Source organism: Vidua chalybeata, chromosome 12 (genome assembly GCF_026979565.1).
Source record: "Vidua chalybeata isolate OUT-0048 chromosome 12, bVidCha1 merged haplotype, whole genome shotgun sequence".
NCBI lineage: Eukaryota > Metazoa > Chordata > Aves > Passeriformes > Viduidae > Vidua > Vidua chalybeata.
The window spans coordinates 6,012,804-6,038,495 of NC_071541.1; the positions used below are offsets into that span (position 1 = coordinate 6,012,804).

Consider the following 25,692-nt stretch of genomic DNA (forward strand, 5'->3'; position numbering starts at 1 on the left):
CAGTTAGATGTTAATGAAAACATGCTCAAATAAGCATTTTAATGCTCTTTCCAGCTTGCTTTGTACCTTTGGAAGCTCTAGACCATGTTGTAATATGAGCAACAGTGAGCTTTTAGTTGCAGAGCGGAGTTCCTTGCTGAATTGCAATGCATCTGGCTTTTTTCCCTTACATTTTAAGGCATGGGTATAATGTCAGAGGCAGAGGAAAGCTTTTATCCCAGCAGTGCTTGGAACTCCTCGTGAAATCAAATATCTTGCCTCCTCTCAGAGGAGCCAGAAGGGAAGTTCTGGGATAAATGTGCCACTGCCCTCTCCCACCTGCCAAAAATAGTGTTACAAGGAAATAAGAGGGGAAAGAAAAACCAGCATAATTTAAGATTGCCCCTTCTTGTGCCTGTGGCTTAGCAACCCTCGGCTGTGCAGCTCTGGGATGCTTTGCACCCAAATTGTGATCTTTGCACCCAAATTGTCAGGATTCCCTGCAGAAGGGGAGCACTTGGAAGGCCTGCAGTGACCCAGAGGCTGTGCCTGGAGCAGCAGTGATGGGGGCAGGGCTTTTTGGGGGTCCTGGGGAGCCTGGCCAGGGCTTGGCTGTGATCACTGCAGCGAGAGGGGGGAGTGGGCAAGAAGACTGAGAAATTAGGTAATTTTCAAGCAGCCAGACGAGTGACTGTTACAGTAATTAATTGACTAATTCACCATACAAACAAGGGCTCTTTAAAGCAAGGAAGAGCCAGTCACATGGCAAGGATCTGTTTTCAGTCACAAAAACACTTGAAGCACTAGGCCCTGGCAGGGGACGTCTCTGTGCTGGTGGCTGCAGGAGCGGGTGGCCTGTGGTGCCATTAACCTGGGGCTCTCTGTGCTCCCCAGCTGCTGGAGCAGGGCCCCTGTGCCTGGTGACATTACTGTGCCCAGCACTGCCTGCTCTGCTGCTGCTGGTTTTTTGTGGGGAAATCCCTCTGGGATTTCCAGAACTGGGCCTGGTATGGAGAGGATGCCATTAGGTTGTGCCCCCAGGCCCTGACCTGGTGTGAGCAGGGGCTGCTGCTTGGGGAAGGGGTGAAATTCCTGTCCTGAGCCAGTGGCACACATGGCCTTAAGGTGCAAAAGTCTCCTGTCTCAGGTCTGACTCTGGAAACACAGGCTGGTGGGGGGCTGTGGCACAAATGCTTTCTAGCCTGGCACTTTAGGGAGTGGGTGGCAGAGGGGAATAAATCCTTATTCTTGTAAAGAACAGTGGAACCAGTGGTGGTGGCTCTCATGTATTAAAGAGCAAGGTGTGGCCATCAGAGGTCCAGAAAAACCCCTTCAGATGGAGGCTTCTGCCCCAGTGTCAGCCCTCCCCTGCTCCTGCATGCCTGGGCACAGCTTGCCTTCAACCCTCAATTTCTGTTTTTTTGCAGGAGACTGGACCACAACGAGCTGAGTGCCATTCCCTCGCTGGGATCTGCTGCTTCCAGCGTCCGCTCCCTGCACCTGTAAGTCACTGCCACCTCCTCGGGCCCTGGGCTCTCTGTGGGGAGGGTGTAGCTGCCTCTGAGAGTTTCATGGGTGTCACATTCGTTCCTGCTGACTCTAGATTTTGGTTTTTGGCTTGTTAAGAAATTTAAGAATTAATTAACCTTAATTAAGAAACATCATCTGGAGTAGTGCGATTTGTGTCTGGTTGTGTGTTGTGCTTATGGTCAGTGGTAACTTATGTCAGCAAATTCCACAGGTTGAAAAATCTTTTTTTCTCATCTGCCTTTGGGTTTCAACCATTAGGTCATACTTGTTCTATTAAATTTTACATTTTCTTTATTCTTTTTTTCCCTGGCTCTGTTTTGATAATTTATTCTTTCCTCTTAAAGCCAGAGAGTATTCATATCTTAATCTTTTAGGGAGCTCATTCCAGACCTGTTTTTATGATTTCTTTCAACTTCTTTTTAACATTTTCTTTTGAGAGAGCAGTGATTGCAAAGCACGATCTGCAGAAGGTTTGAAGTTCCTAACTTTGGTAGTTTAGATGACCACAGGAGCAATAGACACCTGTGAGCTCTTGTGTATTGGCCACCAAGGCTCTTGGGTCAATGGTGCTGCTGAAGGGAATAAAATATTAAAATATCAAACTATTTAGTACCTAAAGAGTGTGGACTTCTGAAATTATTTTTGCATGTGTCTGCTTGTAATGTGCACTGAGAAGGAGTTTTGCTGAGGTATGCATGATACCTCCCTGGTTCCTGGGAAGTGTTTATAGCTAACAGGAACTCCAGCAAAGTGCTGGAGCAGTTCAAGTGGTGGCTTCCAGTACACCTGCAGGCAGGTGTCTGTGTTCTCCATGGATTTGGTGCTTCTTGTGGTGGAAAATGCCTGTGACCACACCACCAGCTGATTGGCCTCTGTTGCTCAAAAGGCTCTGACTTACTCTGAAGCAGTCTTTTATCTGTTGACTTACTGTGCTGCCACATTTGTGCTGTGCACCAGGGTTCAAAAAGGACCTCCAGAAATCTGATTTATGGATGGAAAGCTTGCATAGAATTTGCCATCCAGGGATATGGTTTTAGGCCCCCCAGATTGGCTTCTCTTTCTCATGAAGTCTATAAATGCTCTGAGTTCCACAAGCCCCTGTTGTTATTTTTGCTATTAATTTAGCCGTTGGCAAAGAACCAAATTGCTGGAGCTTTGGGTCTTTTATTCCTGAAATTAAATAAGCAGTTTGGAAAGGAGGAATAATGACTTGTGGAAGGCAGTAGATTTACAGCTCCTCTGAAATTTCAGAGTGGTGCAGAAGGAAGGAGAAGCTACAAAGCCAAATGATAAAAGGATGGGATTCTGAACAAACCTGCTTAGTATCACTTTCCAGAAATCTGAATTGCTCTCCTCAGCTGCTACACATAAATAACTCTGATAGCAGGATTTGTAATGCTGCTGTCATACTTCTGCAAGAAGGGTCTCTTTGTTTAGCTTGTATTAGAGAATACCACTTCTTTCCCCCCTTTCATTTCCTTTTAATTTTTATCAGAGATAAAAATAACCTGAATTATGTTTTAAAGTACCTGCGGCAATCAATGTTGCTGACTCACATTGGAATGATTTGCTGAGGAAGTGAAGTTTTCTCCATCTTTGGGAGTCTTTATTTAATCAATTGGTTGGCTTCCTAAAAGATGGACCTTTAGTTCAACCCTAGGTTAGTGGGCTTGATAGGCAGATTGGTGGGTAAAGTTGTTTAGCCTTGTGTGATGTAAGGAATCAGATTATATGGTCATACTGGTTTCTTCTGGCCTTCCAATCTGTGAAGTAATAATTGGGGAGGCTGCCAAACCAAACCCAGGGTGAAGACTCATAATGAAGACTTGTGTACTGAGAAACTGGTTTATGTTTAAGTGTATAGTGTTACAGTGTATTCTTAATGCTAAAGAAAAATAAATACATTTCCTTTTTTTTTTTTGCAGTGTTTAGAAATGTGTGAAGTGTGTTTACCTCACAAACCTCTGAAGTAGGTTTTGTATATTGCATGTGGTTAAGTATTTCCAAAGGACTGTTAATGTATTATAAAAGCAAGGGTTGTATATTTGTCACTCAAAACATCCCTTCTGAATGAGTTATTTCATCTCCTACTCTTCCTAAACAGGAGAACACACTTTTTCTCTTTTTGGGGCTGGGAGAAATAATACTGCCAAACTCAAATTTCCTATAAAGTTTGGTGGTTGGGTGTTTTTGTTTGTGTTTTTTTATTTTTTTTTAAATGAGCTTTGCTTTGCATTCCCTGCCATTGGGTTTTCCTTACCTGTCTCCATCACCCAAAACTTGCCTGACCCCACATGTGTGAGGACCAAAGGCTAGTTAAGTATATATGTAAGCATGTGAGAATCTGTTGAAGAGAGAATTCTCAAAGCTTTCTGCAAGCTTTTGGATGTCCCAGGCTGCAGATGGATGCAGACATAATATGTATCAAAAATGCTTTGTCCTGATATACTGCCATGAAGTTTGGTTCAGTTTAGTTATTCCTCGAAGAATCAGTTTGTTTGCCTTGCACGTAGAAAATATTGCCAAAGACGTTCATTTCAGCAAGAGCAAACATAAGGGACTTGATAAGGCTTTTAATAGAACAGAAGGGAAAAATAATCTATGTACGGGTTACCAAATAAAGACAGACATTAAATGCAAACATCTGTTAATGCAAACAAAAGCCAGGAAATTCAGCTGGGAGGGGGAGAGACCGAATCTGGATTCATTCCGAAATTAAATCGGAATAGCTGAGAGGAGAACCTTGCCTGAAATTCCCACAGCATTTGTAATTTAGTTACAGTTCCTAGACTTGGACATTTGGGAGTTGATGGCAGGATGTTTTCACTGACATGCCCTTGGCTGAGGATTTCCCATCCCAGTGCAGCTACAGTGTGTTAACTCTGAAGGTTCTCGAGCCGACCCCGTTACCTGATCTGGTGGGGAAAAGGATGATGGAAGAAACCATTTATTTGAAGAACTTAGTCTGTTTATATCCAATTTCCTCACTAACTTGCACGAGACACCTCTTAGGCATGCCAGGTTAAAGGAGCTGCAATCAGCCCTGCACTGGTCTGTTATTATGGGTTTCCTACAAACCCCAGAGCAGGCACAAGCTCAGCCGTGACTCTGGGACCTGTCTTCATTGCTGCTGCATCTACCTGCATGTGAGTAACTGCACCCTGGAGGGGTTTTGGGGTGTTTGGACAGGATGATGGAGGTGGATCCTTGTCCTCTGCCCTGTCTCCAAGCCTGATTCAGTCAGCATCCTCTGCCACAGGCTGTTGGGCAGCTGTGGGGCTCAGCAGAGAATGCTAACCAGACCTCTGGAGCAAGCGTGGTAAACACACCACACTCTGCCACATCCTTAGTTGGCTGGGAATTAAGGAAGTTAACAGATTAAACACTTAAAAATTACTTTCATTTCTTTCCCTGTAAGTCTTTTAAGCCTCCAGCCATTTAGGAACAAAGGGGACAGTGACCCACAGCAGTCAGCTGTGTGTTAGCAACAGGCAGAGCTGTTTGAGATGCTTTGACCCCATCATTTTGCTCTGAAGAAGCACAGATAACAAGGAACTCAGAAGAGGGATTTTTAGAGCAAAAGAGTGTGAAATAGGATTAGCTGATTCACAAGAAGATGCAGTGACACTGCAGTGTATTTCCTGGGGAAAGCGAAATCAATAGGACTACTCTGCTGCCAAACTGAGCAGAAAAGTCTCTTGAAGAAAATCAATCTTCTTTACAGACTCATTAATGTAAAGATCAATTCACATTAAACTGTAATTAAACAGAGAGCTAGTAGGAGAAGGGTAAGTGATCTGCTGTGCCCCAGGCAAAATATATCATGTAAAATTTGAAAACTAAATACGTGGAGAATTGAAAATTGGGAGTGGCAGGGAACATGCTAGGATTGCTTGGAAAAGGGCTTATCAGCTCAGATGCTGGTTGGGGCAGCATGATCCTATGGAAAGGAGGGTACTCAATGCTATTCCAGCTGGATGTCAGGTAAGACCAGTCAAAGACTTCAGCCAGTCTCTTCCATTTGACTTGCATGGTTTCTTGTAGAGCTTTTCCTCTTAAGTGCTTGGGATTTCATTATAATTCTAGTTAAGTTAGTCACACTGTTAAGATTGTGACCCTTATTTCTTGTCTAACTTTGATTTTCTTTGACTCTCATTAGACCTTTGTACTAGATTGAAGCTTGACTGGTCTTGGAAGTCCATAACGTGGCAGAATCAGGATTGAACTATTGAGCTGTTGCCTTGTTCTTTCATGGTGAAGGCTTGTGAACACAGCTGTTATTTTAGGTGTTATTTGCACTGCTTCACTTGTGTTGTCAGATGGGGTTTGCAGAGGTTCTTTCTGAAAACCCATGTGGTCCATTAGATTCTTTGAGCTGCTGTTTTGCTTTCATCCAAGACAAAGGTGCCTTGCTTTGTGAGCTGAAACAATGCAAGCAGCCTGTTCTCTGCTGCTCTGAGTGGGATCTCACAAATACACTTTCCTTTCTGCAAGATTTCCTGGGAGCTGGTGTGCTGGGCTTGAGGTCTGTGACTTCACTTCAAGTTAAGATGTTGCTTTTCAAGTTAAGATGTTGCAAACTTTGCAAGTTACTTTCAAGTTACTTTGCTTTTCAAGTTACAGACTTTCAAGTTACTTTGCTTTTCAAGTTAAGATGTTGCAGATTCTGTTGAGCACCAGGACTGCAGCTGCAGCTCTGTCCATGGCAGCCTCTGGGGGTGACCCCGTTAGAGGGAAGAGCTCAGAGCTGCTGCCATCTGTTCGTAGAGCGCTGCTCAAGCCTGAGCTGGTCTCTACACGAGGTGTGAGCTCACTTCGTGTTCCTGGCTAGGCCAGAGTAAAAACCTCTGTGTAGGCGGTGTTGAGAGCTGGGAAGTTTGGCTTGCAGGAGGAATGAGGCTTGAGCTAAGAGACAGTACAGACGTAGCCTTGGAGGCCATTTGTGGCCTGGGATCCTGCTGTGCTAATTGCTGTACAAACAGAACAACTGCCTTGACCCCCAAGGGGTTTAATCTGCAAGTCTTCTTTGCTGGAGTTAAAAAGGGATGATCTAACAATTAGAAATAAGGAGACTACTCTGTTAATTCCATCTGGGTCGCAGCAAGAGGTTTTGTGCTCACAAGCACAAAATGCAGATGAGTCAGAGGCAGCCGTGCGCGGGGTCTGGTTGGAGTCAGCAGGCTCTGCTTGTGTGCAGGACGTGCCTTGGGCAGCTCAGAAAACCACGCTGCCTTCCACTCTTCCTCATTATTGGCCCGAGAAAACTTTCTCTGGGAACTGAGGCAAAGTGGTGTAGATGCATAAGTGGGAGCAGATTCACCCCCAGGCCCTGCTTGCATCACCTACGAGGTGTAATGTCCGCCGGGGCCAGTTCTCCAGTGTTTGCTCAGGCAATTCCCCATGGAGATGGAAAGAGCCTGCTGTCTGAGAGTTTGGTCCACACTACAGGCTATACTACCGAGCTTCTGGGTTTGAATGTGTAAAATATTAATAGGGAAAGGGAAAATTAAAAGAATGCTGACAGGCTGGTCAGTGTGCAGCTATGTACAGGCACAAGATATTCTGAAACTCACCTCTTGAGTTTGTTTTGCTCAGAGTTCATATTAAGGCTCTGGTGTGTAAAGTCTGCAAGTTTTTGAGGCCAAAGACTGCAGGAGCCTTTCCCAGTGGAGGAAACTCTCATTAATCATGCACTCCCAAGCACCAGAAGAGATGCTGTTTTGACTTCTCTTTTGTGCTGTTGGAACTGTTCTAATAATTTGCATGTCCTCTTTGAGCTTTTAGATATACCATGAGTGCATGGAAATGGCAAAGGATCTGAGGCTATTCCAGGGAAATGAGTAATCATTTCTTTTAGAAAAGCAACAGCAGTAAAGCACACAGTTATCAGACTCAACAAAAGAGCATCAGAAAGTGATCTGGGCACATACAATGGAGTGTAAAAATTGGCCAGAGGATAAAGATAGTGAAAGTTGGTGGCAGCTCATGAAATACCAGTTGCCCCTGGAGGCTGCTCTATTATGCATTTAATAACAAGCATTTTGTGCATTTTCTTCTGTGAGTAGAGAATTGCTTTGAGCTAGGCCAGACCTGCCCTGGCATCTGTGTGCTGCTTTGCAGGCCATGCTGGGTTAGTGAGTGTCTGGAGGGAGGAGAGGACACCCGTGGTCTTGTGCGACAGAGCACAAGGTTGGGAGGTGGAATACTGGGAGAAGATCTTTTTGTGCACGACCCACATATTCATTATATGCCAAAGAAATTCCCCTTTGGGTGGATCTGCTTCCTCCATCTGCCCCAGGGGAGATGGAACTCCTGGATGTAAAGCATCTCCAAGGGCAGGTGAATATTTTATGTACAATGCACAAAGTGACTTCCAAGTTCTGTCACTCTTCAGATCAAGCCTAGCTCAGTTGTTAGGGTCATTTGCAACCATGATCTTTTGTTAAGGTCAGTATGAAAAATAGCTTCACATTTGAGCCTTAGAATAACCCAAAATTGCTACTATTAATATCTGTGGTGGATTGACTGTCTCATTTAATGGCATATGGCAAATAAAGCACACGTCTACAAAAGCAATTCCTTTGTTAGTCTTCACAGACCAAGCAGGTTTCAAATATAAATAAACTGCTGAGTTGAAAGTTTTTTTTAGTGTATTGGAGTTTCCTGCCTAAAAACTGCTGGCAGTGGCAATTAAGTTTGCTCAGAGGTGAGTAAAAGTGAAGTTGAAGCTACATTAAAAAGCAAGTTGAATTATTTTGGGGTAAAATAGTGCAGGGTCAAGAAAATGTTCACTTGAATGTGATCCTTTTAGGTTAAGGTTGGAAGAGATTAGCAAAAAAGTCTGCAGAAAGCTCATTTCTAACTGAATAAAAGCCAGCTATGTGCTGGATTTTCTCTTATTTTTAACCCATGTCAAATTCCCCAATTAATTGCAGAAGTGAACAATAGAGATCATGTCAATAGTGATTATCTTGCAAAAGCAGCCCTGCTGGGGGTGTGCAGTGTGGAAAATGTGATTGCTGGTTGAGATAGATGAGAAAGTGATCTGTCACACCTTCAGATGAAGTGATCACTCGAGAGGCCACGCTCCCTTACGTCCGTGTGCATAACTCCTGCTTGTTAACAGGAATTCCACGTGAATATTGATTGGGAATAAGTGGTTGGGTGAGTACATGTTCTGCCTGTCAAACCATTTAATGTTCAATTGCACATCAGGGAAAATAGCAAAGGTAGCTGGAAAATGAAACTGGAGTGCAGGGCTGTCGGAGTGAAGAGACAACTGTGTTAGTAGTCAGATCTGAGCAGATAAAATTAGTTGGGTAGAGGTAAAATTAAAAGTTGATGACAAAAGAAAGAATCTATAAATGCCTCATGGGTTTTAGACTTAAATATTGTTTCCTGTCCAGTCCATCTGCTGCAGCTCACACACTCTGTGCAAGCAGTTGCTGAACAGGGTTGTGATTAGCATGAGCAATCAGGCCAAGGGATTGGACTTTTTGTAATCCCTCAGGTGCCCTGGAAAAGGAGCATTTTTTGGTAATTTTTACCAAGATATTTTTGCCATCAAGGTGGTTTCCTTGAGAGAGCAGTCATCTCTTTCAAAATAGGAGGAACTGAAGATGTAAATGGTCTTACTATAGAAGCTTGAAGAACTTACTAGCTAAGTGGTGGTGAATGCTTACATTTGACTTTACAAGGTCTTTACCAGGGAAGCTTGAACAGCCTGTTTTACACCAGCTTGGCTTAGCACAGAGGCAGTTCTACTCTAAAACCCAAATTTCCTCTTCCCTGGGTGTTTTGTACCCTTGTTCTGGGGTTTCCCAAAGCCACCCTTCCTACTTGATGAGCTTCTTTAGCAACAGAGTGCCTGTTCTTGTGAAGAGCAGCTCTTTGCTTTTCCACACAGGAGCTCTTCCTTCTTGCAGGCTGAGCAGTGTGAGCTGAGCAGAGCTCAGTGAAGTCTGCCCAGAGGCAATCCCTGTTCCTGTGACCTTGCTGACAGGACAGATAAGCCCTTTCAACAGAGCACAAGTGTGTGTCATGTTGGAGCAGACAGGAACGCCAGCCTATCTACATCTCTCAAGTGTTAACAGGAGTTTGACTGGCCAGTCAGAAATGTGTTTCTTCAAATGCTGCCTTTTTCAAGAGGCAGCTCTTTTAGCAGCTTCTGCTGCAAGTTCCATGAGACTGAGAGTTTGATGGTGTGGAAGATGTATTCAAGTGTGTTGTCTTTTCTTTACCTCCCTTATCATCACTGTAGTTAAATCCACCTGTTTTCATTGTGTTACTGTCAAAGGTGGAAAAAGCCCCTGTGTCACATTGTGGCTTAGAGACACAGACAGTTCATGCTATCAAGAAGTCTGCTTGCAGTTAAAATTTGGATTAAAATTGCAGCATCATCATGGGCAGAGCCATTGCATTTGGTTTGCACTCGAATTGCTTCTCCCCTTGTGTTATTTTCCCCTTCTCACTCCTGTGGAGAGACAAAAGCAAAACAAAACCACCCACAAAACACATGTGCTCTCTAGGCTGTGGTGGATGTTATTTACTTTGATCATGTATTACACAAAGAGAAACTAAAATCAGTATCAGGATTTAAGGATGAAAGTGCCTCCATGCCCTGTGCTTTTGGATATTCTTGGCTTTCAAATGGAAATGTCATCCTTGTTGATTAGAGGCACAAAACTTGCATGCAGTGAAATGAAAGGAAGCTGCTGTCTCTGCTTCAGCCCCTGCTCTGTGCTAGTTCAGTTGACATCTGGGCTGGATCTGATTTTTGGGTTTCTATTCCTCCTTATCACAAACCTGACTCATCTTTGAGGCAGTGATAAGGTGGGGGGCCTAGGCAGCAGCCCTGACACGGGCACTGTGCAGGTGTGGGGCTGTGGAGAGCAGGAGCTCATCAGAGCAGCAAACTGGTGGGGTGAAGCTAGCCTCTTTCTTGGCTTCAAAAAGTTGCTTATGCATTTAATTTATGATAGAAAATTGAATTTGGCTGGCATTTATCAGTGGCAGAAGAAAGCCCTTGGGGGAGAAGCAGAAGAGGAAAAGCCAGTAGCAGACCAAAGATATGAGATGTAGAGCATGGAAACACTGACCTGACTGTCATCTGCCAGCAACTGAATGACCCCTTTCAATTATTGATGCAGCCCTTCCTTCAGAGAGGCTCTGCTGAGCACCACGACCCCGTTCAGACAGCTGGTGCAGAGCCCTGTGGTTTCCTGCATTCTTGTGTGAAAACTGCCATTTACCTTATATGACTCTCTTCCTTCTATTCCCATAGGACAATTCTCCTCCTTAGCAGAGTTCAGCACTCAGAAGAGCCTCTCCTCTCCTTTGCAGCCTTTCTCAGTGCTTGCTCCAGATGGAGGTCAGGGAATGTGAGAAGTGATGGGAGCAGTGGTTTGGACAGAGAGCTGGAGGAGGGGATGAAAGGCTTGTACAGCTCTGAGTGCTTGCAGACTGCCCCTTTCAAAACTAGCAGTGGTGGTGTTCAGTGGCTTAGAGATCCTGTCCCTCCCTTGTGCCTTTGGCCAAACTGCATCGCAGGTTGGGCAGCCCCTGCTGAAGACAAATGGCCCCAACCCTTGCAGGTGCATCCTCCACTGAGGGGTGTGCTCAGGGCTCTACAGATCATCACTGAGATGGTTTGGGGTCAAGTTCATAAAAGTTCAGGGAGGCTCGTTACAGAGAAGCTGTGCCAGGCAATGAGAGATGCTTTGCACAGCCTGTTTAATGGATCTGTGCCCCTTGTGAATACATCATTTTAAAAGCTGCTGCAGAGCACAATCTTGATGAAACATCCAGTGTAACCAGAAGAGACCTGGTCCTCTTAGAACCACCCAGTTGCTGATGAGGGGACAGTGCTCATAACAGAGACTATCTTGTCTTCAGGAATCTTTATTTGCTTTGATGTCACAGCAGGTTGTGTAATCTGCTGAAGAGATAAGACAGCCTCTGTTTTAAAGATGACTAAATTCTAATCCTGCCTGTCTCAAACATTTTGTTCTCTTAATGGAATGAAGTGCTGAAGGCTTAGGAAGTTGTATGTTGCAAAAAATATCCAAAATCATATGGTGGCAAGTCAAAGTCCAGTGAAAGGAAATGCAGATCAAAGTGAGGGAGAGAGCTTTGAAAAATGACATGACTTACCTCAGTGGATCTAGCACACAGTGTAAGGTCATGTAAGAAGTCAGAAAGTTTACATAAACAGTGCTAGTTCAGAAATATTCTAAGAGAATATGTATCTCACTGGGTATGCAATGGTTTTGGTTACAATAGAAGGGCTTTCCTTCATGCAGTTCATACTTAACCCAACAAAAGCCATTAATGACTGTTCATCAGATCCAGGCCTTTGCTTATGTCCAGCTGCTAGGAAAGATTCTAAAGAGAATGCTTGATCCCTGCCTCTTATCCATGTGGCTACCTTGTGAAAGAGCTGTGGGAGTGTGCCTGGCAGCAGGATAGCATCTGCCCATGCTTGGGTACCCTGGGCACGAGGATGCTCTGAGGGCACTGGGAGTGCAGCAGGGTCGGTGCTTGCTGTCCATCAATGTGAGAGGCAGATGAGCTTGGTCCTGTGAGTAGCCTTTAATAATAGACAGTGAAAACACAGCCCCTGGGTCACACTGGGCTCACATGGACAGTCCTGTTGACTGCAGCAGAGCTATTTGTGTAAGAGTTTGCTTGTGGGAGCGGAGTTCATAGCACAACCCTCTGCAGGCGGCAGCTGCTCCCAGGCCCAAAGGGGTGAGTTAGCAAATCTCCTCTCCCAGACTGATTTCTGCTTCCAAACATCCATGACCTGGAACAGTGACACAGTCACTTCCCTGTGAAAGGTTCCATTTTTTCCCCATCCCCTCCATCTTCAGAAAAACCCCAAAACCCAGGTTGTTTTTTAACCCCCCCGTCTTGTCCCAGCTCTGTGTAGCTGGGGGTAGTTTGCTTCATGCTTCTCCATCCTAAACCACAAAACAGGGTGAGAACATGACCTGATAAAGAAAAGTCCTCTGGAATATATCTGGTTTGAAGCTGATGTACAGCAGATGATTAAATTGTCTTCAGATTTTCTGCTGTAGTTAGATATAGTTAGAATAGCTCCATCAGCTTGCTTCATGCATTGTTCCTTTATATGATTTTAAGTGAAAAACAGTGTAAAATGGTCATGGATTTTATTTGTTTCATCTTAGACCTTTTTCTGAAGGAGTGCTGGGGAGAGGGAAGATCCTGACTTATGGTCTTAGGTAAAGAATATAAACCTTTAAGGGAAAGTTTAGATATCCATAAAAATTACAAAAGTGTTGTTTTTTTTGTTGTTGTTGTTGTTTTTTTTTGGTTGTTTTTTTTTTTTTTTTTTTTTTTTCCAGTGGTGTGGGGTTTTGTTGTTGTTGTTGTTGTTTTGGGCTTTTTGGGGGTAGTGTTTTTTGGTTTTTGGGTTGGTTTGTTTTGTGTGGCTGACCCTAAAATGCAGTGGCTGCCTGGCCTGCCACTGCTCTGCTCTTGTTGTGTGTGCAGCCAGCACCTGAACAAACAGAGCTGTATCTGTGACAGCCTGGGAATCTGCCAGGATTCCTTGGGGAAGGAGTGATTCAGAGCATCTGAGAAAAGTGGGGGCTGCTTCCATGCATCCTTGCTTCCTGTCCAAACAGCAACCCATGCAGCCTTACTCTGAAAGGGCAGTGGGGCAGTTCCCATAAGCAAATGCAGTTTTTGTGTTGGATAAAAATACGCATTCTTGCGACAGTACAAAATCTTGTGCCTCATGGATTATTCTGGAAAGGCTGATGTGAGAACACAAAGTGTCAGACAGCTAGTGGGGCTTTCCAGAGCACTTGGGAAGTGTGAGGGCTCATGCACGTCAGGCAGTTCAGTTTTTCTGGGAAGGTCTCATGTGAAGAACTAGGGAATGGTGTGGCACAGACTTCCAACATGTCACCTGCGTGTTTACTTCATCTTCAGCTGCAGAGATGGCTTCACTCTACTCCAAGGCTGACATTCACAAGTCACAGTAGAAAAGAAAAAGTTTTCTGACAGAAGTCTTTGGAAGTAAAATTTGTGAGTAAAATGTTAAAACCACATAAGAAGTTCTACACTGATAAATTGTTTGAACTTTGAGTCGAAGCTGATGTGCATGTCCCAATGACATTCTTCCCCTTCCTTTCCATAAGTTAATAAAAATCTCTTAGAAGATCTTTGGTTATTGAATGTAAAGAAGGTGACCAGGAAAAGCAGGAACACTCATGTTGCTGCTGTTGTAAACACAAATTCATCTTCCAGATTATCAGTTACCTTCTTTCCTTGTTAGGAAAATTACTCAGGCATTGCGCTCTACTCTGAAACCATGATTTGATTTATTATTTTTTGTGTTTGTGTAGTGAGTGACAGGCTAAAATCAAATAGCAAATAATGTAAGGTGAAAGCTTAGAAAGCCATGTCTTTGATCTCCTTCAGTGTTTCTAGAAGGATCAGTACTGGATCTCCATCTCCTCTGAGCTGAGGAGGAGGAGGGCAGGTAGTTCCAGGCATGTGTTAGTCACAGTGTGTGTGATCCATCTCTGGTTACGCTGCCTTTGATCTCCCTCTCTTTGCACAGCCAGTCCGTGACACCAAACCTTGCCTGTCCTTCAGTACCAAACCCCATAACTCTTTCTGGCTCCAGCATTTTGTTTCTTCAATACTTTGCCAGGGTGGAAATACTAACCAAACCCTGAACTTTTTAATATCTCTCTCTTTCTTGTCCTGTGATCTTCCTCGTATGCTCATTTTGAAAATGTGCTGGCATATTAATAGAACCCTGCCTGAGGTGCAGAGCCCCTCTTTAGAAGCTCAATTTTATTTTTGATGCCTATAACAGGTGCTGGTTTAATAGGTTTGCTGTATTACAGCTTTCCTTTTTCTCTGGTGAGCTGGGCCAGATCTGTAAGCTGACACTACATGAAGGCCAGGCATGTGACTTCTCCCTGCCTTCAGCCTCGCTTCACACTGCAGCTATGGCAGCCTTAATTCAAGCTTTGTCTAAACCAGGAGGTTTTGTGCTGATTGTATTTAAATCAGCCCAAGCAAAGCCCCTGGTGCATTACTGTCTGAGGGTCTTGCTTTGATTTTCTGAGTGGGCAGCTGCTGGGGGGAGTGAATGTGCCTCAAACAACAAAGGAACGTTTTCGTGCTGCTCTTTGCATCCATTTCACACGGGGAGTTTGAAGTTAAGGTATAAATTAAATTGAGTGGTGCTCTCCTTGCTTGCTGCAAAGAGGAAGGTGAATTCTTCCCCTATTAGGTCTGGTGGAAAATGTTTCACAGCCTGTTTATCAAATAAATACTCACAAAGACGCTTCGAACGAGGAAACACACCGGGATTAAAGTGTAACTTTACCTCTAAAATACAAGCTGAGATTCCTGGAAATGCTGCAAGCCTTTGACTTTGCGCCACCTGTTATTTTCCTGCCACCCTCTTCAGCTCCCTCCCAACTCCGAGCAAACCCAAACAGGCTTTGGCTTCGCTGGAACGTTCTGCTTGTTTTTCTCAGCCCGGAGGAGCAGAGAGCGCGTGCTTGATTCCTCACGGGCTCGGCTCAGCAAGGAGCTGGCTGAGGTTGATCCACATCTCCTGTAAAGCCCAAGGGCTCTGTCCAAGGGCGGTGCAAAGTGCAGGGGCTGAGTGGCTGCGCTACCTCGGGCTGTTGGAGCGGGGTTCAGGCGGGTTAACCTGAGGGGCCAAAGGATGGATCCACCCAGCTCTCCTCTCCTGCTGCGGCTGGAGCTGGTGCTGACCCGAGGGTGAACAAGTTCCTGAACAAGTGCCATGTGTACAGAGAGTGTAGAAGTGGTCACTGCTGACTGCAAGTTACCTTAGCTTGGCATGGAGGTGTTCCAGTTCCAGGTCTGCGTTTGCCGCAGATGAGGTGTCTCTGGGAATGACGTTGGGTATGAACTTGGATGTTCAGTTGTTTCAGCCAGATCCTCCCTTATTCATAAACAAACCTAAATGGACTTGGATGGGCTCCTTAGTTCCTGTGATTTCTTTTTCGCTTGAACTGCTTTCACTCCAGGTTTTTACCCCTCAGCAAAGGCTGCATCATCCTAGCTGGATAGTCCTTTTCCATGCACATCAGAAAGCCAGAGGTAGAGAGGGGTTAAGGAACTTGCCCAAGGCAGATGAGTTGGTGCCAGAGCTGGGAATAGAAACCAAGAAACTTGGCTCCCACTCCAGGCTCTAATTGCACAATCTCAAATTGAAGCCCTGTCATTGTATACTCTTGAGGTAACACTGGCTGAAGTGAGGCAGGGAAGGCTGTTTCCAGGCTGTGATACCTGAGGAGTGAGGAGAGGAAAGGATACCTGGAGGTGTTGGTTGTGCAAGCACCAATGATTTGTGCTTTAACGCCTGGTTTCGGCAATTGGTACTAAAATCTGATCTGTCACATTTGAAGCCAGCCCAGTGTGAAGTGGTTGGGAAAAATCCAGCCCTTTTCCAGTCAGTGATAAAGGGGAGAGGCAAATTCATAACATCATTGTTTTTTTTTTTTTTTCCCCCTGCAAAACTCCCTTGCGATGAACAGGAGAACAAAGGCAGGAGAGCTGAGAGGATCCAAGTAGTTACAGTAAGGGTTAAATCACATTTGGGCCCTTACCAAAAGAATGAAAAATAAATTGTAATCAAGCTAGGAAAAGGTTTGGGCTATGTTGCCTTCATATCACATGCTGTGTATAGGAAAAGTCGCAGGCTTTGTTTGAAGTGCAGTGCTTTGCAGCGAACTGTCTGACATTCCCCAGCTGGGACTGGCCCGGGATGCTGTTTGGAGCTGTGAGTTACAATTGGAGTCAGCCCATGTTTGAAGGAGAGGGAGAGAAAGGAGCCAGTTTTTCTGCCTGTGTAAAATAATGTATCCATCTCATCTGCCAGCTGCAGCGCATGAAAAGCGAGAGGCGAACAGACAGAAGTCACCTGGAAACTGGGAACACAGCTCAAACAAAATAGTTCTTTCCTGTACTTTTCTTCCCTTCTTAGAGTCTGTCTTCTGGGATGGGTTGGGAGATCTGGCAGGCAGGCAGAGTGGATATATGTTGAGCAACCAAAGCACAAAAATATTAATACTCTGAAAAAAAAAAAAAAAAAACATTGGCTTCTGAAGAGCATTTCATGTCCAAATTCACTCTGTGCTCTCAGTCCCTTGCAGACTTAGCTGCCCTCTGTAGGGATTGTCTAGTGATTTATAGATTCTCCACGTTCGTTTGTACAAGCCTTCATTTCCTGTTAATTTACAGCCAGATTCATCTCAGCCATCACAGCTTAGATGAGATCAGAGCTGAACTCGCAGCCCCTGCTTCAGGAGAGCTCCAGAAAATGTGCTCGTGGTTTGCTTTCAGTTATGTCTGTGTGGAGGTGCTTTCCTGAATCAGGCTTGGACACACATTTAATGGGTGCTCTTCTTTTGAGGAGGAAAAAAAAGATGAAAAATTTCTGAACCTTGTGATTGTAGTAATAAAGTTAATTGCAAAAGAAAAAAAAAAAAGCTAGTCTTGGGGGGAAAGAAATTCCCCTTGCCCATGTTTTTAATTAATGGAGGTCACAAAATTCTGGATATAGTGATTTTTCCTGTATTTTGGTCTCACTATACTATGAATTCAGTGTACCACTGTCCTACCACATGTATGGATGTGAAAATTCAGACTTTATTACCAGCTGTAAATGAATATTGGTCCTTTGGATAAAAGCCATGTCATTACCTTTGAAACAGTTGTGGTTGTGGAGACCTGTGTGCCAGTAACCCATGGAATAACCAGTTTGGAGACATAAATTATTGCTTTCCTTTGATTTTTCTTGACACTTTGTTGCATTGTATTAGCAGCACACTGCTATAGTGCTGTAAAATTTATCCTTAATGTTTTCTGAGCCTGCACTGAATTAATTATCATTTAACTCTTCGGTCAAAGTAGTGTTTCTGTGCCTGTTTCCCCAGCTTTAAGCAAGGGCCATGTGCTGGCTGTTTAAAGGGTGAGTCTCCCAAAAGCAAATTGTTCTGGCGTTGCAGATTTTACACTCTTCCTGTTGTGGACACCAGCAAAGGTTGTGGTGAAACAATCTGGTTTTTATAACAAGGAGGGTAAAGGAGCAGATCACGGTGTGGGGAGCAGGTCCCTTGCCATGTGCTGCTGGCATTTTCTGGCAAAGGGAGGAGGTTTTCTCCCAAGGGGGCTTGTCTGAACCCCTGGGAGAGCCTGAAGTGGGGGTGAGGCTGGAGAAGATGGGCTCCTAAACAGCTGAAAGCTTCACTGCCTGAAAAGCTGTGTCACACATCACTCAGTTTTTGTTTCAAAGGGCTGATGCTTTGTCAGGGAAGCTGGGACTTGCATTCAGGAGTGCTTTCACTGGCTGCTCTCCCTCCTCTGCTCACCCAGTAGGTATCTGGATGGATTGAGGCACAGGACTTGTCTGAACTCTCTTTACTATCTCTTATTATTCAGCAAGTTCCCGAGTGTCTGGTGAGCCTCTCTGCTTGGAGTGCCTCACTCACAGCCTTGCCAGGAATATCAGTGACTGGTCTATATTCACATCAGGCATGTGCTCTGCCTCTTGTGACTAATGCACAATGTATTTTTTTTTAATTGATTACTGTTCTCTACTGACTCAGGCCAGAAAGGAGTCAGAGGAAAGGACTCAGTGAGGGGATGATTTTTACTTAAGACTTTGTTGAGTGCAGATGAAGTCTAAAGGTATTTAACTGTTTGCTGGCTGTGGAAGCAAACTGAGGGCAGTTGGTGGGACTTTCTCTACAGAAAAACCTTAGGTTGAACCCCTCAGGCTGTCCTGGTCAGGCAGCAAACACAGGTGATCAGTGCAGGGTTTGATCCTGCAGCTGGTGCTTGGGCAGGCACTGGCACTGCAGAGTTGTCCTAATCCTACAGCGGGATAAAAGTAGCAAAAGATAAGGAAATGCCAGCAAGAACATTTGCAAGACTTCTTATTTCTGTGTGTTAGAAATCATTGTAACACAGTGCAAAGCTGGGAATTTTCAGAGGAATCCTTGGGAATTAAGAATGTTATGTAACTTCTGTTGAGTTTGTATTTACTTATTTGTTTCCTTCTCTGAAAGTCACATTCTCTGGATAAAGCCTTGGCATGTTGGCTAAGCCACTGGTCTGCACTCCTTGCCTTTGGGGTTCAGAAACAGCCCTGTAGTCCTTGCATGTAACAAATCCAGTTTGGGAGTGCAGGTTTGTAGGAGAGCCCAGATTAATGGAAGGAAAACTGATGAGTGGAGTCAATAGCTCTGTAGACTGTAAAAAGTGTCAGGAAGCCTGCAGATACCTGTGGGCTGGTTCTAGCCAGAGGGGCAGTGAGGGGATTAGGGAATGTCTCTCTGGAAGGGATTTCTCCTCAGCTGTTAAAAAGTCACCACAACTCTGAGTGTACAAGCTCAGGGCCAGCCTGGGGGCCAGCTGCAGCCTCGGATATTCTTTCTGTTTTTCTAGGAGTACTAAACAGCCCCTTTTTCTCCTCCTGACTGTTTCAGGCATCACAACAGGATCCGCAGCATTGAAGGCAGTCGACTGCAGCCCTACGTTACCCTGGAAACGTTGGACCTGAGCTCCAATGACATCACGGAAATCCGAAACGGCTGCTTTCCACAGGGACTTCACATAAAGGAGCTGTGAGTTTTTCTTGTTGGGAACTGCTTTTGTTGAGTTACCACAGCAGAGAAAAGGGCCTCAAACCTTTAGAAAAAGAAGTCATGAACATAAGGAGTATGGGATTATTTGTCAGGATTTTAAGTGCAAAGGAGAGTTAGAAGGCAGCACGTTGTCACTATTGTCAGGTTATCTTTTGGGTACTGTTTGGTTTCTGATGGAGCTATAAAGAATGCAGATTATTATTAATTGTGTTGCAGAGAAAAGGTATCTTTCAGGTATCCTACATCCTTCATGTGTAGGTGTCTTTACAACTGCAAACCCATGTGCATCTAGAAGAGTGGGGAGAGAACAACAATTACATCATTAAAGTGGCTTTCTGAATATTGAGAACAGAAATGTCTCTGATTATTTGAAGAAAACGGGGTCAGGCAGAGTAACACACTCCCAAGAGGATGTTTGCCTATTCAGGGAAACATGAAATAATCTGTATTTTAGGTACTTCTGAAGATGTCCAGACAAATAGTCTGCCTGCATTAAAGTTTACACCCAAATTTGTGTTCCTGGTTGCAAGAGGGTATAAGAGAGTGGTGTTGTGACTGATGTCCTGCAGAAACAGCTCCTGTGGCTCAGATGAGGATCCAAATAAAAAAGACCTCTGGGACAGATACTGAGGAGAAAATAGGGAATGAATAGCATCATCCTGCACTGGAGTAGTCTCCAGTTTCTGGCTTCCACTCCTGATTGCCTTGTTCAAGTAGGAGGATGTCAGGGAGCTCTTTGGGAGTGCCCAGCAATTCTCCACATTCACCACAGGCTCTGGGAAAGGCCCTGTGCCCTGTGTGCAGCCAGAAATTCAGCTGGTTTGGAGCCATCTCTGTAGTTTCACCAGCTTGTCTGGAGACCAACTAAATGCTGATAAAAGGTAATTTATGACAGAAGCGTTCATTTTTCTGCTGTGATTTATTGCAGCAACCTGGGGAGCAACAGAATCAGCACCCTGGAGCCCGGTGCCTTTGACAGCCTGTCACGGTCCCTGCTGACGCTTCGTCTGAGTAAAAACAGGATCACCCAGCTCCCTGTCAAGGCCTTCAGGCTGCCCAGGCTAATACAACTGTGAGTACAAATGTCCACTTTAATTTAGCTCAGCCACACGTCACGGAGATAAAATGATCCTGGGGGTATGCACACCAAATGTCACCCGTCCTCACCTACTGTGTGTAAAGTGTAGAATCCACTATGCAGGAGTCCTCTGCCAGCTCCTAGGAAGACACACTGGGAAAGGGTCCTTTTTTGTCTTGTAACTCTTGGCTTTTCAGGTCGTTATTTGGATGAGGTGGGGAGGGAGGGAGGGAGGAATGCTGCTGCAGACATCAGCATCTTTTGCACTTGAAAAAGACAAATCCATTCACTTGTAAGCTGCTGGTGTCTGTGGTGCAAGAGAGGTTTGAAAGATGCTTCTGTTGAGAGTGACAGAGCCCAGCTGCCATGTCAGTGTTTCAAGGCCACACAGGTATCTTTATGTGGCAATAAAAAAGCAATGAGGGAAGGTTGTTAAACTGTGAGGTGATATTTGGGCAGACAAAATTGCAGCTCAGATGAGTTAACACACACACAGTTGTTGTTCTGCCTGCATGGGGACACACAGACATCTGCAGCTATAAACATGCTTTATGTGTAAAAAAGTAACACTAATGGTTGAGCTTTTCTCTTCTGCTGCTGTTGGGTCCTTGCAATCTTTCCATCAAATTTGATAGGCAAAAGGTCCACCTCTGTCTGGTAACATAAAGTCCACAAATGCTGTTGGAACTCGCACCACCAAGTGTCAACCTCTCGACTGAGAGAGAAATCCTCAAGCCAGGGTGTGCCCAAGGAGTGTGTGTGCATTTGTGCACACACACTGCATACATGCAGGATTTATAGCCAGTTTGGGATGGCAGAGGGGGACACAATGGGAAAAGCCTGTTTCCTCTCAGTTGGAAGTTGCTGTCCATTGAGTGAGGGCTTCTAATTCACTGTGTTTGACTGCATCATGTGCAGAACTGTAATGAAAACAACTCAGTCTGTTTAGGAACATGGCTTGCTCTGAGAGATGGAGTAATTGGTGCTCTTAATGACTGCCTCAGAGCTGGTTGTTTAACTCTACAGATAAACATGAATGAATTGCAAGTTATCCAGATTGGTGTGTTGTAGAATTTGTGTACATTTCTTTTTCTGGCAAAGCCTGCTTCACTAATAGCCCAGGAAGTGCAGTACCACAAGGGACTTTAGGCCTGCAAAATCTTTATTGCTTACTTGACTTTAATTATTCTCAACTTGAGCGCAAGTTCAACATTGTTTTTTTAGGCAGTTGAAAAGTAAGCTTAAAGTCTCTATGGCTTCTTCATCTTTTCCAAAACAAGTTTGGATGTTGTTACCTCCACCATTTTCCTCAACACAAACACTGAATAGAGAACTATCCTCAGCTTAATCTTGTATGTGTGGAAAAGTATCAGTTTTATTTATCAGTTTTTATTAAAAGCTTTAGCTTCAGCTTTTAGTGCATTGTGTTGAAGTTCTCCACTGACTTTACAGAACTGGATTTTCACTTGGTACGTCTGGGTCAAGCATTCCATAAGACTGATATAGGCTGGTAAAGTGTGCTGTGATGATGTTCATATTCCTATTCAGAAAAAAAGATATTGCCAAACTTTAGGGGTCTTTAGCGAGTTACAAGACTTTCCCACCCAGGAGAACTCAAAAGAAATTTAAAGAACTAGGCTGGAAACCTTTGTATACACAAATACTAAGACTGCATTGTTATTGGAAACACTTCTTTCACTCTTTTATTGTTTCTGATAGTAGGAAAAAAAAAAAAAAGTGACATTTTTCAGGGGAACTGAAGGCTTTCCTTTCAGACTTGGCCATAAAGTTTCCTCTTGGGTTGACACTTTTGGGGCACCTGCATGTTTCAGAGCACATTTTTACTGGGCAATTACAAGTCCTATAAAAGCAATGGCTTGTAAGGGAAATAATGCCAACGTTTGACTGCATTGGTTGAAATGGTGTCTGTGCTTGAGGGAGGATGAAGTGTGGAAATTGATGAGAAGGATTAATGGTTTAAAAGAAATGCAGAGAGAGGAGGGATGAAGAGGAATTGCTGCACTCTGTAATTTCTCTGTAGTGAAAGTCTGTCCCGGGGTGAGTTTGTTTAAGAGATCACACCCAGCTGCCTTCCCTGGATAGCTCTGGGATTGAAACTTTCCGGTGCTGCTCTGCTGTCTCCTGGGAACCACTGACACGGGAGCTGTTGGCATTGCTGTCCCCATTGTGTGCTGCACAGATGACTTTGTGAGAAAGGACTGGGGTTTAACAAACTTGTATGGCCTTGGTGATTTTAGGGAGCTGAACCGAAATCGCATCCGCCTGATTGAAGGCCTGACATTCCAGGGACTGGACAGCTTGGAAGTCCTGAAACTGCAGCGCAACAACATCAGCAAATTGACTGATGGGGCTTTCTGGGGTCTAGCCAAAATGCAAGTTCTGTAAGTTGGAGAAATGGGCTCTTTTTCCTTAAACACCTTCAGCTGCTGTCACATCCCTCTCTGTATTTTAGCAGCGTCCTGGGGGCACCTGTGCCACTTCTTGTGCTTCTTTCTTTGTCCTGCATGCCCAGAGCTGCTGCAGCAGCTTCTCTTTAGCTGACCCACAGTTTACAGAAGCTCACTGCTTCAACAGGTGTTCAATAAAAACAGCACTGTTTTTTAAGCTGTGCCACTATTCCTTTGAAAGTTTGACAATTTGAACATTCAGTATTTATCTCAATTGGTCTTTAAATATCTGGCTTCTGCAAATTTGCAAACTCTGTGTTGCAGACAGTATCATTCCACCTCATGGGATACCTAGAAACCAAGCTGGCCATTCTTGGTGATGTTTTCTTTCCATACCAGAGAATAAATTGATTAATCATTGCAGAGAAATACCTGAAGCTTCCAACACACTTGGCTTCCAGGTGTGTTTGCAAGGTCCCAGCTGATGAAGGCAGCATGTTTCTGGGTGCTGCTGTCACACAACTGAGACTCTGCAAATACAAACTTGAATGGGATGCTTTAAGCCCACTTTACTTGCAGTGGAGCTTTTCTCTGAAGTCACATCTCCTTCTGGGCATTTCCTTTGTGTTGTCCTTGAATTTCTATCTTTGTTTGACAAGAAATGCCCACACATGCGTGTGTCCACATGGGTGTGAAGGAATGGCTAAAACTCCATTTATTTTTGGAAATTCTTTCAGCATTTGACCAGTGCTGCTTATCTGTCAATTCCTTCTGCTTTTTCTCCACAGCCACCTGGAATATAACAGCCTGACAGAAGTGAACAGTGGCTCTCTCTATGGCCTTTCCTCTCTGCACCAGCTTCACCTCAGCAACAACTCCATATCCCGCATCAACCCCGATGGCTGGAGCTTCTGCCAGAAGCTGCATGAGCTGTAAGTTGGTTTCTGTGATGTTGTATAATCTTGGCAGGAGAGAGGGGAGTAAGGAATTTTCTCAAGGCTTACAGCTCCCACTGTATCAACCTGTAGAAGTGCAGGAACTGCAGGCATCTAAGTGATGCCCCTGTTATTTATGATGTTATGACCTTCAGAGCACCTGGTTAAAACACATTTGTACCAGAAACAAAGGCTAGAACCTGCTAAAAGTGTACAGTGCCAAAAGACCTGGAGAGTTTGTGAGCTGTGGCTTGCCAACGTTTTTAGCTAGCAAGTTACAAGACTTGTAACGTGCCATGTAATAACTGTACAGCCTGAAGGAAGCTTTGCTTTATCCTCTGTATTTACAAAGAACAATCATGTTTTCAACCAGCAGAAATTTGGCCCTTTCAAGGCAGTTCTCCTTGCTTCTCCTGTTTACACTTTATCCTTTCTGTAGGGTTGAGTTGTTGAAAAGTAAATACATGGGCTTTGCTCTCCGAAGGTGCAAAGCCTGCAGATGAAGGAAAGCCTTACTGCTGAGGGCAGCCCCATAAGGGTGTCTTTTGGGTCTGTGGCACTGCTTAATGCCTTTTTGAAGAGACCCACAGGGATGCTTGCAGCATTTACAGAAGTAGCTGCCATCCCCTCGGTGGCACTGTGGAAAGCTTTGCTTTTTACTTTGGTGAACTTGACACGTGGTCAGTGGAACTGGAATTCATTCTGCTTGCTGCAGGGAAATGTTAAACTTTGTTAGGGAGTCTCCCCTATCCACCAAAAAGCAGTATGGTAAGGCAACTTCCTGCTGCCAGAGGCCTCACTCTGCTCTCACACTAGAGGTTGGTGTCTGCCCACCCAGCTGTGAGTCCTGAAACCTTTGGGCTGTGAATTCAGAGATGGGTGGACATGACACAGGTAATTTCTTTACATTTAGAATTAACATGCTAGCCCTGTGGTCTTCTGTTGAACCCACATTATTTGTTCAGATGTTGGTTATTTTTTTGGGGGCACAAAGAAGTACTTTATTTTTTGTTTTAATGAAATGCACACATAATTGTTTCATTACCTAATTTTTCAAATTGCTGCAGAACTGCCCATGCCTTGCACAGCTCTGTGAGCAGCTGCAGTTCCTTCATGTATAGATCCTCACATGATGTTTTGCTAGATTAGTGCAGTGTTAATGGAGAGATCTTCAAGGCAGCAGATCAGAACTGGAACTGTGCTCTGCCTTTGGTCTGTTAAAATCTGAAGCATCAAAAAAAGGGGAACTTGCCTTGCCAAGGCACTCACAGTTGAATCCTTGGAACAGCCAAATGCAGATCTCTGCACTGCACAGCTCTGAGAGCTTTCTGCTCTCAGGACCAAATATCTGGTGCCTGTGCTGAGCTTTATTTCAGCCTGGGTAAGATGGGATAGGTCAGGCCCATCTGCACCTCGCAGGGCTAATGTCAGAACTCTTAGGGGAGAGCTAAGCTTGTCTTCTCTACATGACACTGTCTTGCAAACCCTCCAGGTTTAGATTGGAGGTTGCTGAGTCCTTTTTCTCAGGTGTGGATTAGGATCTCCTCCAACAAGCAGTTCTAACAGTGAGCTGTCCTGTCGTAGAAGCAGTAATTGCAGAAAGCTGGGTGCAGTATAGATTTGTAAAATGCCTGGTGGTGTGAGGTGGTGAGAGCCACTGGGGTGTGCCTGACCTGACAGGCAGGATTGTGCTGCAGTCTGAGGCCAGGCACACAGTGGCTGAGATGGGAAAGGTGATGGTGTGGGTGTTAGCACAGCCCTGCACAGGTGCTACAAGCTCTTTCAGGTGTTGCCTTTAGGGCAAGGCTGCTGCAGGGAGCCATCAGATCTCCAAACTGAAACTCCCACAGCCAGAGAGTACCTGTAGGAGAGGTCTGTGCTGAAATGCAAGGGTGAGGAAAGGAAGCCATAGTTACATCTAGGCTGACTTGTGCACTTCGTTAGTTGTGTATGTTTCATTCCAGATTGAAAGATCCTTGCTCACCTCCACTGTTGCTAAATCTGCTGGGTTTCAGTTACCTGAAAACACTGAATGAATTTCAAAGTCTTCTAAGGAGGGAGTTGATCATCTGAAGGAGGAGTTATCTCTC

At 44.6% G+C, this 25,692-nt stretch overlaps 1 protein-coding gene across 1 annotated transcript in view; it reads left to right on the forward strand.

Moving 5' to 3' along the window:
- Positions 1 to 25,692, forward strand: part of LRIG1 (leucine rich repeats and immunoglobulin like domains 1) — a 92,121-nt gene that overhangs the window by 39,169 nt on the left and 27,260 nt on the right. The window contains 5 exon segments of the mRNA XM_053954038.1: positions 1,407 to 1,481; positions 19,023 to 19,160; positions 20,110 to 20,253; positions 22,518 to 22,661; positions 23,456 to 23,599. Of these exon segments, the coding sequence (XP_053810013.1) occupies positions 1,407 to 1,481; positions 19,023 to 19,160; positions 20,110 to 20,253; positions 22,518 to 22,661; positions 23,456 to 23,599 (645 nt within the window).